Source organism: Myxine glutinosa, chromosome 1 (assembly GCF_964187855.1).
Source record: "Myxine glutinosa chromosome 1, kmMyxGlut1.1, whole genome shotgun sequence".
NCBI lineage: Eukaryota > Metazoa > Chordata > Myxini > Myxiniformes > Myxinidae > Myxine > Myxine glutinosa.
Window position 1 is genome coordinate 180,861,508 of NC_136261.1, and position 14,577 is coordinate 180,876,084.

The 14,577-nt window shown below is 43.6% G+C and overlaps 1 protein-coding gene across 3 annotated transcripts in view; it reads right to left on the bottom strand.

The window, feature by feature from the left end:
• Nucleotides 1-14,577, bottom strand: part of VPS54 (VPS54 subunit of GARP complex) — a 105,116-nt gene that overhangs the window by 804 nt on the left and 89,735 nt on the right. For 2 of the 3 annotated variants that reach the window (XR_013623902.1, XM_078780824.1), the window contains exons 20-24: nt 14,051-14,172; nt 13,493-13,573; nt 9,617-9,724; nt 2,959-3,053; nt 1-1,983 (exon numbers count right to left, since the gene is read on the bottom strand). The exon at nt 1-1,983 is cut by the window's left edge and continues 804 nt beyond it. Coding sequence is in view for 2 of the 3 variants with exons in the window: in XM_078780824.1 (XP_078636950.1) it covers nt 1,878-1,983; nt 2,959-3,053; nt 9,617-9,724; nt 13,493-13,573; nt 14,051-14,172 (512 nt within the window). In the remaining variant the exon portion in view is untranslated. Of the gene's footprint in view, nt 1,984-2,958; nt 3,054-4,899; nt 4,969-9,616; nt 9,725-13,492; nt 13,574-14,050; nt 14,173-14,577 lie in introns of all 3 variants that reach the window. The other variant, XM_078780820.1, reaches the window with a different exon arrangement.

Sequence of the window (14,577 nt, forward strand, 5' to 3'; positions counted from 1 at the left end):
GGAACCATCCTACCAATAGAAACTAGGACCGGTTAAACCACGGCTAAGGAGGTAGCTTTGAGCTAAAATGGTCACTTGTGAGAAACAGTTCTGAAAAAGAAAATGAACAAACCATCATTGTCGAATCATAAAGAAGAATATACCACTGAAGATGGTGAATGTACTGAAGACAAAAAGGAAGGCAAACCACTCATGCACAGGTATTGTACTCTGTACGCTGCAAGCAAGAGTGGGATGAAAATTGGTCGAAGCATCATGGCAGTGGGTTAATAACGGGTTATGAAGAGGTCATGTGGCTGCAGTCCTGAAAACCAGGACAAACCCTCAGTGACGATCCAAGATGAAAAAAGAAAAGAAAATATATTTTGCTACATGACCCTGTGTGAAGATGCATTCAAAACGTTGGTATACCTGTCTGCACCTCACTGTGGCTACATCTAGCTTATGCCACCCACTCCGATTCAAGGCACAAATTGTTAAAACATTACAGGAAGATGCAAAAATAAATTAAACAAACCTGTGTAATCTACAGCTGCACGTTTTTTTTTTAATTTCTTAACATATTAAGATTTCTTTGTCAATAAATAAGCACACTGTATGTTGCCATTTGTTGAGCCTGCATGAAGAGGCCGAGTTAAAATTCCAAATGTTTCTTTGAACCCGAAGAAACACTCGTCTCACATCATGAAGGGATGTGTGGGATAGGAGACTGAAAATAGCAATACATATAATAAACAATGGTAGGGGTGTAATACTGATGGGTGGAAAAGGTACAACACATGACAACATGTGAAGGGTTTCAAGCACATGACCAGGTTACAGTGACATGCTCTGATTTCTGTGGATAATGCAAGGAAAAGTCCATCAAACGGTTGAAACATCTTTCATTCTTTCAGCACAATATTTGAAAAAAAATGTATCCTCGTGATCATCTCACCACACTCCAGACAAAGACAAAGCAAAAATTAACCTCAAACAAGAAAAAAAAAAAGAAGAAACTCACCACGCATGACGTTAAGAATATGTACCATGCTTCACGGTATTTTTCATTGCCCACGAAATCAAACTTAGCAAAGTAAGAAAACAGATCTGAGAGCCGAACAAAATTTATCCGCCATCAAAAAAGATTGCAGACCACGAATAACTCAAAAAATCTGCCTCGATAATGTTGTTAGCATTTTGCAATTTTTTCTACCCCAATGCTGTTTGAGGATATCTTGAGACCATAGTATACTTATGTTACAGGAATGCTCAAACCAGTGACATTCTGATGTTTAGTCTCCACACGTTGTTGGCATATGAAGAATATTTCAGTCCGTCAACTAATTGCAAGTCCTTTCCCTTGCAGTTGTGGAGGAAGAGAATAAGAACTTCCAGCCACAGCCTAAAAGCAGGTCAGGCATTCCCTCTTATCCACCAGACTCGCTCATGCTCATCATGATTGGCTTGTCCAACTGGTTACCAAGTGATAATATTCAACAAATCACTGCAATACGTTTCTCCAACAGTAACAGGTCTATCTTCCAGAAACGGGTAAGGGGGATAAGATTGATGACAACATCACAAATACAAGATCAAAATCAAAATCAATGAATATTAAGGCATTCAACTGTGGTGGGTTCATGTGGTGGTGCAAGCACTTTGTAAGTTCCATCCTTGGTTTGTAGAAGGTTCTGAAGAAAGCTGCACAGCAGCAAGTTGCCCATATGGCCATGCAGTCATGGTCTTAGCACCTCATCAAAAAAGAGGCATCGATTGGTTTGGGGAAAGGCAAACAACCTTATATAGATAAGTTTTTATACAGTAATAACAGGTCATGTGAACCAGAATCACAATTTTCCATCATATTCAGAATAAATATGACAATGGATGCTTCGTCACCTCTTCAAATCCCAAACCTCAGGAGTGTTTAATGGGAGACTGTCCAGGCCTTTCAATGCTCTCAAACTGCCAGCATAGAATGCCAGATCAGATGTAACCAACCTGGAGAGGCAAACAAAATATATATATACATACATATCAAAGGAGTCACCTTAATTCCTGGAATAGTTCCTGCTCAGAAACATACACAAATTATGGGCTCAAGGAACATGCAAATATATCTTCCCACCATTCTCACTCCCCATGACCTTTCTTTCCCACGATATGCACACGGCATTAGTAACCATCTATCTATTACGCAAGCAAAGGCGGGTGGTGGAGGAATAGGCAAATAAGAATAACACTTAATAAAAAGAAGAGAAGAAATAATGATTTGAAAGGTTACGGAAGTATATAAAGGGAGAGAAGGGAAAGTTTCCGGGAAAAAAACGAGTAATGGGGAGAATGGTGGAAAGAGGGTTATGCAATGAGGAAAGGGGGTCAAAAACCAACATATTTGCATACAAACTAAATAAAGTGAAAAGACACCCAACAGCCTTCATTAATGGCTATGACTCAATGCCCAACCCTTCAAATCAAGATGCATTCTGGCTTACCGAATGAATCAATCAATTCAATTTGATTGAATCAAATGAATCAACAGCAATGATAATTCATCAAATTTAGCCTGGTGTTGGCTTAACGGTTAGGGCACAGGTTTGGGCTCCTAGGGTCCTGGGTTCGAATCCCGGTCGATCGCTGAATTAACGCCAGGGGGGTTGACTCAGCCTGTCATCCTTCCGAGGTCTGAAAATTGAGTACCAGCTTGCTGGAATGAATGATCCCGGTGTGTACCCCGATTTAGAATAGGTGGTGTGTACCCCGAACCATAAGAGGCGACTAAGAGTTGGCGTCAGGAAGGGCATCTGGCCATAAAAACACTGCCTCAACCAGGGAATCATGATCGTCATGGGGCCTGCAAGGCTAACCCCCACTCTAGCGGGGGAAAAAAGGCTTTAAAACGATCATTCATTCATAATTCATCAAATATGATAGCAACCATCACGACTGAACTCGAAATCAGACGTCATTCCTCACCCATGCTGCGGTCCTCCATCATTGGCAATGGCCAGTTCTGAAAGGCGTGCGCGCAGGTGTTGTTTGAAAGCATCATTCATGTTGTGGAAAAGGTCCTGCTCACAGGCACATGAAGCACACAAAGTGAGGTGTCATGATGGAGCCAGAAATCTTTCTCAATGTGTAACAAAAATAATAAATTAGCTGTTAGATAGATGGTCCTGATGGACAATAAAATGGTGGAAAACATGAAAGGACAATAAGAGATCAGGTGAGGATATCCAATAAACTTGGGCATAAAACGGAATTTTTGTTTCATCCAAACAGTTTTATTGTGGATATGAATAACAGGTAAAAACGTTTTTTTTAAATAGCGTATCACATCGTGTTTTGGTCACACATGGATATGGGATATGCAAATGAACAAGTTTAGGAAGAGTATAAACCACCACGACTAATTATTGGGGTTGATCTATGATTGATATGCTGCCACCTTTGCTCTCAAAGCGTGATGGCTGTGTTCACAGCAGCTCCTACAATTTAAACACATTCACACATTCAATTGGATTCGTATGCCTTATGTGGAAAGCAATCTTTAGCGAAGAAATGAAACCATAACCAGCCAACCTCATAAGGCAGCATTCTGGAACCAAATCCTCTTTCTGAACTGCATCAATGATCTTCATACTTCCCTGGAGACCAATTTCACAACTTTGCACTCTATTGCATATTCTGCTGTTTTTCCAAAGGGAATATAGATAAGAGCAGCAATATTCTGACAAAAACAATCAAATTGGTTAACATATTTGAGCATTTCAACCCAGATGTAGTGACCGTAGACTCCTACAATTTCCAGGGGTGTGAGGTCGTGAGAAAAGCATTTGTGGATCACCCAATCAGAAGCCAAAGTTTCCAACAACAAAGGATGTGCCTCTTAAAGACATTCATCAGCGAAGGAAAGTTGTGTATGCCATATATATATATATATATAATCTATAAATATATATATATAATCTATTTTTTTTTAAAATTTTTATATATATATATATATACGCACAACAACAACAGGCATTTTAAGGCCACTTTCCCTGCTGGAGTGGGGGTTAGCCTTGCGATCCCCATGACAATCTTCTCCATTTTACCCTATTTTCTACATCTCCCCTTGTTAACCCCCTTGCCCGCATTTCTTCTTCCACCACCTTAAGCCAAGTCTTTCTCGGTCTTCCCCGTCCTCTACTTCCTTCTACATTCATTTCCATCACTCTTCTCAACCAGTCACTTTCATCCTTGCTCAACACATGACCAAACCATCTCAACCTGTTTCTCTTCACAGCAACAATCACATGCTCTATTCCAATCATCTTTCGCAATTCATCATTTGTCTTCCTCTCTCTCTCTCTCACAACGATACTCCGCACATCCACCGAACCATTCGCATTTCCACCCTTTCCAGCCTTCATTGCTGCTTGACGTTCATTCCCCATGTCTCGCTCCCATAAATCATAACACTTCTCACACATGCAGCATACACCTTTCCCTTCAGCTACAATGACACTCCCCTCCTCGTCAGCACGCCACTCAGTTCCCGAAACTTCTTCCATGCACATCTCACTCGAGCAACCGTTGCTGAGTCTGATCCACCTCCTCCATTCAGCATGTCTCCTAGGTAGCAAAATGTTTTCACACCTTCCAGCTTCACGCCGTCTCCAAGATCCAACTCAACATTTCCTCCATCTGCAGCTCCCTATGTGCACACCTTATACTTGAATGTAGCTGTCACACAGGTTAATGACCCTCTTGGACCACTACATTTTTGATGAACCCACTCAGCACACATTGTACATTGAATGAAGTTCACTCTGACACCCTTCTTGCACACAGCACACGGCCACTTCCCAGTTCTTTCCACCTCACCACATGCTTTACCACTTGCCATCACCTAAGTCTTTCCGATATATTCACCTTCAGACCTTTTGTCTCCACACATTCCTTCCACTTGTTCATCTTCTCCTGCAGTCCCATCCATACTCTCTGCAATAAACACAAAATCATCTGCATACAACAACTCCCATGGTAAACCCTCCTTTATGTTCCGAGCCAGCACCTCCATCACAGCTACAAATAGTAGTGGACTTAGTACTGACCCCTGATGCACTCCCACCTTCACCTCAAACTCACCACTGTTCCCGTCATTCATCCTTACAGCTGTGCGCGCTCTCTCGTACATTGCCATCACTAATCTGATCAACCATTCCTCCACTCCTAACTTCCTCAATGCCCATGTCACTACTTTGCGTGGAACCCTATCGAATGCTTTCTCCAGATCAACAAACCCAAGAAACAACTTCTTCCTCTTCTCCATGTACTACTCCTGAAACTGCCTGACGATAAAAAGCGCATCTGTCGTTCCTCTTCCTGGTATAATTCCAAACTGCATTTCGTCGATCTTCACTTTCTTCCTTATCCTCCTCTCCAACACCCTTTCCAATCCCTCCCTTCCATGCTCCAATAACTTTATCGCTCCATACGAGCCACAGTCCAGAGGGTCACCTTTCCCCATTGTATGGAGGGACGAGGGTACTCAGTTCCCAATCCACTGGAATGCCTTCCGGGCACCCTTGCCTAAACCTTTCTTTCACCACCAGATTACAGATCTCTGTCATTCTCTTCACACCCCAACTCCCCGCTGCCTTCAACATATCTCCCACACCTCCCGTCGGCCCTCCCGCTTTTCTACTCTTCATTGCTTTTATCGCTTCCTCAACTTCCTTCTCAGTTATCTTCTCTGCCGGTCTTAAAACTGGGTTACTCTCTATGTTGCTATCCCATTCATTCTCTGCATTCAACAGCATTTCCATACATCTCTTCCATCTTCCTTTAATTCCATCTGGGTCCACAACGATTTGTCCGACTTAATCCTTCAAGCACCTCACCCCCATCACATCACACTTCTCTTTCGCTATCTGCTTTGCAATCCTGAATACCGCTCTCTGACCCTCTTCCGAATCCAAGTGTTCTCCGAACATTTTCTTAAATGCCTCCTAAACCTTTGCTACCTTTCTTTGCAGCCTTCTTGGCTGCCTTATAACATTCATGCTCTGCCTTTTCGACCCCCATACCCTTCGCCTTCTGCAACTCCTTGACCTTCTCGCTCTTCTCATCAATCCTCTTTCCAACATAATCATCCCACCACCATGTTTCCGAGTGCCTCGGTGGTCCTTTTGTCCATCCACATACCTCACGAACGGCTCCCAACAGACTATCTTTCATTGACATCCAACCACTTTCAAGCTCAACCACATCATCCTCCACCATACACAACCTCTCTTTTAATGCCTCCCTTACCGTCACCTCTTTCAACCTCCACAACTTCATTCTCGGTTGGTACTTCACCGGCCGAGCACTCCTAGCACCTTTCACCCTTGCGTCACAGACAACCAAATGGTGCTGTGAAACAGCCTCCTCCGCTGGGATCAGCTTTGAGTCCTGGAGGTGCCCCCTATCTCGCCTACGCACCATCAGGTAGTCAACGGTTGTCGTCAACCCACCTGATGTGTATGTAACAAGCTTATTATCCTCTTTCTGGAACAAAGTATTACAAATCAACAAACCAGCTCCATCATCAAACTCCAAAATCCTTTCACCTTCTCCATTCCTCACACCATATCCGTAACCCCCATGACCCCCCTCAAAACCATCTATACTCTTTCCCACATGTTCATTTAGGTCTCCTCCTACCACATCTTCCTCATCTTTCACGTTTTCCATCAGCTTCTCTATTGCACACCAGAACTTGTCCTTCTCTTCATCGTTCCGACCGACCTGCGGAGCATATCCCGAGATGACGTTCACCAAGAGCTTTCCAATCATCATTTTCACCATCATCAACCTTTCACTCACTCTAGTCACACTCACCACACTGTCTACAAACTCCTCAGAAAACCGGGCACCAACACCATGCACGCCTTCCGGGCACCCTTGCCACACAAACTTGTATTTCTGTAACTGCCTACCCTTCACCATTCTCACACCACTTCACTTACATCTCATTTCCTGCACAGAAAATATGCCAACTCTTCTTCTGACCAATACTTCCACCACTTCTCCTGATCTCCCTGTCATTGTCCCGACATTCCATGTCCCAAACCTCAGAAACCGATCTCCAAGTGGGACATCAGACATTTCGTCGTCATAAATGGAGCGATTCCCACCCTTGATATCGTGAGATATATACACACACACATGAAAAAGTAAGTACACCCCATGTAAAGTTTTGACTTTTTCAACTTATTTCAACATACAGCTATTTGATCTTCATTTCAACAATATTGATAGATAAAGGTGATATAATACAACAAATATCATGAAACATTTACATTTTGTAGTCCATTGTATAATTTAAATAAACATAAATGCAAATTTCGCATGTGGAAAAAAGACCCAAGAGCTCTTAAATGAGGTATCATTCAGCATTGTATGTGTTGTGGTGATGCCGTTTACCCCGATCAGACGCAATCAGGAAACTTGCATTTACGTACATACAAATGATAAAATGACCTCCTCGCCTTCCTCCACACCAATAGTTAGCATGTGAAACTCTTAACTACCAATGCTTACATATCTTACCTTTACTTTGTAAAACAATACTAGCCCAAATTTTGAAGCCTTCAAATTAGTGATTCAAAAACTAGGTAATCTACTCTGCTCTGTGTTGTCATATTAACACATTTACTTTTCCAAAGCAAAGGTTCTGACAAACAGATGTGATATTTTCCAATACAGGGCGCTTATTAGCCCCCGTTGTACTTGGTGTGAAATGGGGGCTTATGGATTTGGTCTCGTCAGTCCGTCCGCAACCATATATCAGAGATGTATGGACAGATTTTGTTCATACTTGGCACCAAAAAAATACATGGTGATATACATATTCACATAATTTTGTTTCACAATGCGATCAAAGATGGTCGACTGGTGGCAATTTTAGTTGTAAAAAACCAGATGTTGAACATGTCTTCAACCATTTCATGCATTTGCCGATGTTGTTCAAATGTGGTACACAGATAAAGAATTATGGCTTACATATGCACGTCATTTTTTTCGAGATCAGATCCAGGATGGCTGGCTGGTGGTCATTTTGTTACTTAAATGTGTCTTTAGGCATGCATGATCCGATTTTGTTCAAACTTGGCACAACCACAGTGCATGATGGCATACATGTGCACCTCAATTTATTTTGAGATCTGATCAAAAATGGCTGACTGGTGGCCATTTTAGTTGAAAAAAACATAATGCCTCTGTCGGCAGAGGCATAAAAAACCCGATATTCAACAGGTCCTCAACCTTTTCTAGGACATGCATTTACCAATCTTGTTCAAATTTGGCACACAGAATGAATGATGGGTTACATATGCACGTCTTTCTTTTTTTTTTTTAGATCAGATCCAAGATAGCCAGCTGGTGGCCATTTTGTTACTTAAACGTGTCCCCATCCATTGCTCAGACATGCATGGACCGATTTTCACCGATTTTCAAAGACAATACATGATGATGCAGAAGATTTCGTTTTGTCACCTGACAAAGATGGCCGATTGACAGCCTTTAACTCTGTACAACAAATTTACTAAAACCACAGCGGTGGCTATGACATTTTATGTCTTTTCCTTCTTGTTAAAACTGTAAGCAAGTCCGAACACAAAGCAAAACGTGGATGGATGTAGCTGCAGGCAAAAACAAACAAACTAGAATGGTACTCAATAGGGTGCACACTTCTGACAGGCTAAACAGTTTACGTTTTTAATCCCAGTAATAGGCTGGACCTGCATCCATACTTGAACCAAAATTTACTCAGCTTGTTATTGTCACCTAATCAAATCATCCACCTAGTTTTGTCATAACTCGTCCATAATATTTTTGAAATATCGTGATATTTATACACATCATTTTTGGCCACATCTCTCAATGGTGGTAAAAAAAATCTCTTTAAAGACAATTCAAAATGCTCTTATCCGGGTATTCACCAAAAGCTAATCATTTCGTCCTTCTCACATACCCAACCTGTCCACCAAATTTCGTCTGAATCCATCCACAACCTTTTGAGATATCCTACTCACAGACAGACACAGGTGAAAACATAACCTCTGTCCACCCTTGGTGGTAAAGGTAAAAAGGTTGGGTGGGGCAACAGAGGAAAGAGGAGTTTATTTCCAAACATGCTTCAAGCATTTATCATTTCAGTGTCTCAGTTTTTTTCTGCTACAGTGCAGAGATAGCGTATTTACGTTTGAGCCGGTTTGATTCTCAGCCCGACTATAAACTCTCAGATTGGTGCTTCACAGATAGCCACATTGAGTTTGTCATCCCTCAAATCAATATCAAACGTGATACCGAGTCTGCCGGCATCAGTTGGTGGTTATTAAAGACAGCTTAGTGTCTTTCACCTAAGAGCAGGTGAGGTATCACCGGCACCCGGCACCCTGAACAAATTCCTTCTTCCTGCCCTAACCTACATTGTGCATTGGTGCACACCTGCAGGCCTAACTCGTACCTGAATGTGAACACGTAATTCAATATGCACGTGAACAGGAATGAACAAATTTGCAAGATATGCATGTGCGGAGACGGTTCAAAGAGAAAAAACAAAATAAGATTAATAGTTATCATCTTCTGCAATATTTATCACCTGCACTTGTGTTGGAGGTAGCAGTTCCCATAAGGCCTCATGCATCTTGCCCATTTGCTTGCACACAGTGCGGAAACAGGATGATGGCCCGGGAGCCTTAACCTCGTACTGTTCATAGGGGTGATGAGTGGGAGGAGAGGAAGGGGGTAGAAGAGGTGGGGGGAGGGGGCGGGGCGGGGAGGAAGATGATGGGTAATGAAGTGGGAAAACAAGATTCCGATTTCCGAGCAGAAAATATACGGGTTTGCAAATCAGGAAATTGTATTGTTTTTGTAAGGGAAAACATTTGCTTCGGGACAGATTCCTCAAATGCATTTAAAATGCAATCCCAACTATTAATGAAGAAAGATAGAAAAGTATAGCAAAATAACTAAGTGGGGCATGCACATGTGCACGCGCACATGCATCAGATCCATAAACACCTGTATTTTTCTTTTTCAAACCAAGTTGTTGAAAATGATAAAGGATTGTAGCTTCAGGCACAGCCTTTTCAGGCCCTCCAAAACAATCAGAGAGAGAGAGAGAGCTAAGGCTTGGGGTTACGTTTCTGATATATGCTATGCTACATTAACATGTTCACCACAATTATCTACCAAGACTCACACAAGCTGCAAAAGCAGGGCACCCATGAGGATGGTGAAATAAGCACAACAACAACATGCATTTTAAGGCCATTTTCCCTGCTAGAGCGGGAGTTATCCTTGCGGTCCCTATAACAATCTTCTCCATTTTGCCCTATTTTCTGCATCTCTCTTTGTTAACCCCCTTGCCCGCATTTCTTCTTCCACCATCTTTAGCCAAGTCTTCCTCGGTCTTCCCCGTCCTCTACTTCCTTCTACATTAATTTCCATCACTCTTCTCAACAAGTCACTTTCATCCTTCCTCAACACATGACCAAAAGATCTCAACCTGTTCCTCTTCACAGCATCAATCACAGGCTCTATTCCCATCATCTTCCGCAATTCATCATTTGTCTTCCTCTCTCTCAACGACACTCCGCACATCCACCGAACCATTCGCATTTCCACCCTTTCCAGCCTTCGTTGCTGCTGTACATTCATGACCCATGTCTCGCTCCCATAAATCATAACACTTATCACACATGCAGCATACACCTTTCCCTTCAGCTTGAACGACACTCCCCTCCTCATCAGCACGCCACTCAGTTCCCGAAACTTATTCCATGCACATCACACTCTAGCAACCGTTGCCGAGTCTGATCCACCTTCTCCATTCAGCATGTCTCCGAGGTAGCCAAATGTTTTCACACCTTCCAGTTTCACGCCGTCTCCAAGATCCAACTCAACATTTCCTCCATCTGCAGCTCCCTCTGTGCACACCTTACATTTGAATGTAGCTGCCGCACTGGTTAATGACCCTCTCAGACCACTACATTTTTGATGAACCCACTCAGCGCACATTGTACATTGAATGGAGTTCACTCCGACACCCTTCCTGCACATAGCACATGGCCACTTCCCAGTTCTTTCCACCTCACCACATGCTTTACCACTTGCCATCACCTTCGTCTTTCCTATATTCACCTTCAGAACTTTTGTCTCCATACATTCCTTCCACTTGTTCATCTTTTCCTTCAGTCCATCCATACCTTCCGCAATCAACACCAGATCATCTGCATACAACAACTCCCATGGTAAACCCTCCTTTACGTTCTGAGCCAGCACCTCCATCACAGCTACAAATAGTAGTGGACTTAGTACTGACCCCTGATGCACTCCCACCTTCACCTCAAACTCACCACTGTTCTCGTCCTTCGGCCTTACAGCTGTGCGCGCTCTTTTGTACATTGCCATCACAACTCTGATCAACCATTCCTCCACTTCTAACTTCCTCAATGCCCATGTCAATACTTCGCGTGGAACCCTATCGAATGCTTTCTCCAGATCAACAAACCCAAGAAACAACTTCTTCCTCTTCTCCTTGTACTTCTCCTGCAACTGCCTCACAATAAAGAGCGCGTCTGTCGTTCCTCTTCCTGGCATAAATCCAAACTGCATTTCGTCGACCTTCACCTTCTTCCTTATCCTCCTCCACAACACCCTTTCCAATACCTTCATTCCATGCGCCAATAACTTTATTGCTCAGTACGAGCCACACTCCAGAGGGTCACCTTTCCCCTTGTATAGAGGGACGAGGGTACTCAGTTCCCAATCCACTGGAATGCGACCTTCTTTCACCTCCAGATTACAGATCTCTGCCATTCTCTTCACACCCCAACTTCCTACTGCCTTCAACATATCTCCCACAACTCCCGTCGGCCGTCCCGCTTTTCTAATCTTCATTGCTTTTATCGCTTCCTCAACTTCCTTCTCAGTTATCTTCTCTGCCGGTCCTAAAACTGGGTTACTCTCTATGTTGCCATCCCATTCATTCTCTGTATTCAACAGCATTTCCATATATCTTTTCCATCTTCCTTTAATTCCATCTGGGTCCACAACGATTTGTCCCACTTCATCCATCAAGCAACTCACCCCCATCACATCACACCTCTCTTTCGCTATCTGCTTTGCAATCCTGAATACCGCTCTCTGACCCTCTTCCGAATCCAAGCGTTCTCCGAACATTTTCCGACATGCCTCCTGCGCCTTTGCTACCTCTTTCTTTGCAGCCTTCTTGGCTGCCTTATAATTTTCATGCTCTGCTTTTTCTGCTCCCGTACCCTTCACCTTCTGCCACTCCATGAACTTCTTCCTCTTCTCGTCAATCCTCTTTCCAACTTCATCATCCCACCACCATGTTTCCGAGTGCCTCGGTGGTCCTTTTGTCCATCCACATACCTCACCAACGGCTCCCAACAGACTATCTTTCATTGACATCCCACCACGTTCAAGCTCAACCACATCATCCTCTACCCTACTCAGCCTCTCTTTTAATGCCTCCCTTACTGTCACCTCTTTCAACCTCCACACCTTCATTCTCGGTTGGTACTTCACCCGCCGAGCTCTCCTCGCACCTTTCACCCTTATGTCGCAGACAACCAAGTGGTGCTGTGAAACAGCCTCCTCCCCCGGGATCACCTTTGTGTCCCGGAGGTGCCCCCTATCTCGCCTACGCACCATCAGGTAGTCAACGGTTGTCGTCGACCCACCTGACAAGCTTCTTATCCCCTTTCTAGAACTGAGTATTACAAATCAACAAATCAGCTCCATCAGCAAACTCCAGAATCCTTTCACCTTCTCCATTTCTCACACCATATCCGTAACCCCCATGAACTCCCTCAAAACCATCCATACTCCTTCCCACATGTCCATTTAGGTCTCCTCCTACCACAACAACTTCCTCATCTTTCACGTTTTCCATCAGCTTCTCTATCGCACACCAGAACTTGTCCTTCTCTTCATCGCTCCGACCAACCTGCGGAGCATATCCCAAGATGACGTTCACCAAGAGCTTTCCAATCATCATTTTCACCATCATTAACCTATCACTCACTCTAGTCACACTCACCACACTGTCTACAAACTCCTCAGAAAACAGGACACCAACACCATTCACGCCCTCTGGGCACCCTTGCCACACAAACTTGTATTTCTGTCCCTGCCTCCCCTTCACCATTCCCACACCACTTCCCTTCCATCTCGTCTCTTGCACACATTTGTCCACTCTTCATCTGATCAATACTTCCACCACTTCTCCTGATCTCCCTGTCATTGTCCCTGCATTCCATGTCCCAAACCTCAGAAACCGATCTCCACTTCGGGCTGTACCCTGCCCATATATAGTTGTAATTGTCATGGTTCTCTTTTTGAGGCAATGTTTTTATGGCCGGATGCCCTTCCTGATGGTGAAATAAGCAAAATAAATAATTAAAACACAAACTCTTATCGGAGTTTTCATAAAACGAGATTCACTCACCTTACTCAAGACTTTATCATAAGTGCTATCCATCATGACCACGAGCTTCGCTGCTATTTCTGCAACATGATCGTTGTAATCCTGTGAAAAATAACATGCAACTTGGAGTTAAAATATGAAAACTATGAATAATACAAAATTTGTCCTACTATTCGTTTGCATTTGCGCCAGGGGTGTTGACTCAGCCTGTCATCCTTCCGAGGTCGGCTAATTGAGTACCAGTTCACTGGTAATTCCCTGTTTGTCGTAAAAGGCGACAAACAGGGTTGGCGGCAGGAAGGGCATCCGGCCGTAAAACATTGCTTCAAAAAGGGGACCAAAAAAACAACAACAACCACGGTGCCCGAAAAAGTCCAACCCCCGCTTGCGGGGAAAAATGGCCTCTAAAGGTGGTTTTTTATTCGTTTGCATTTGGTCACTGGCTTCGACACCAATATAAATTTTTATTACGGACCCTAAGCATCAAAAAGATATATCGAACAAACAGTTTAAAACAGAGCACCTCGCCACCATTAGAGCATTTAAATTGCATCAGATGTGGCCAGAGTCTGTGCATACCTTGGTGAGATGGGTGAACTGCCTCAGAAGGCCGTGCTGTTTCGTGTGCAGCCGTGCCGCAAGGTGAGCCCGCAGCAGTGGAATCTGTCGCAGCACGAGCTGCAGGCATCGAGATGCCAAAGCTGGCACAGAAAATAATACAACAGTGGTTACAGGTCAGAGGTACCCTTTCAATCCACATGCAATGAAGCAATGAAGCACGACTTAAAGTGCAAGCAAATGATCGATACGCCAAGATATGCGGTGCTAGTTTGAAACTTCCAAGAAGGAATTAATTTGAAGTGGAGTTCTTGCCCATTGAGCCTGATGTTTGCTCAAAGGTGGCTGGCTTGAGATCTCAAAGTCCTGAGTTTAAGCCCCTGTCATGCCATTGACGTAACACCAGGTGGGTTAACTCAGCCTGTCATCTTTCCGAGGTCGGCAAAATGAGTACCAGCTTACTAGAAAGAATGAGCCATTCTAGTATCCTGCGATGGAGTGGTGACCCGTCAAGGGTTGTACCCAATAGCCTACGAAACTGCTTAGGC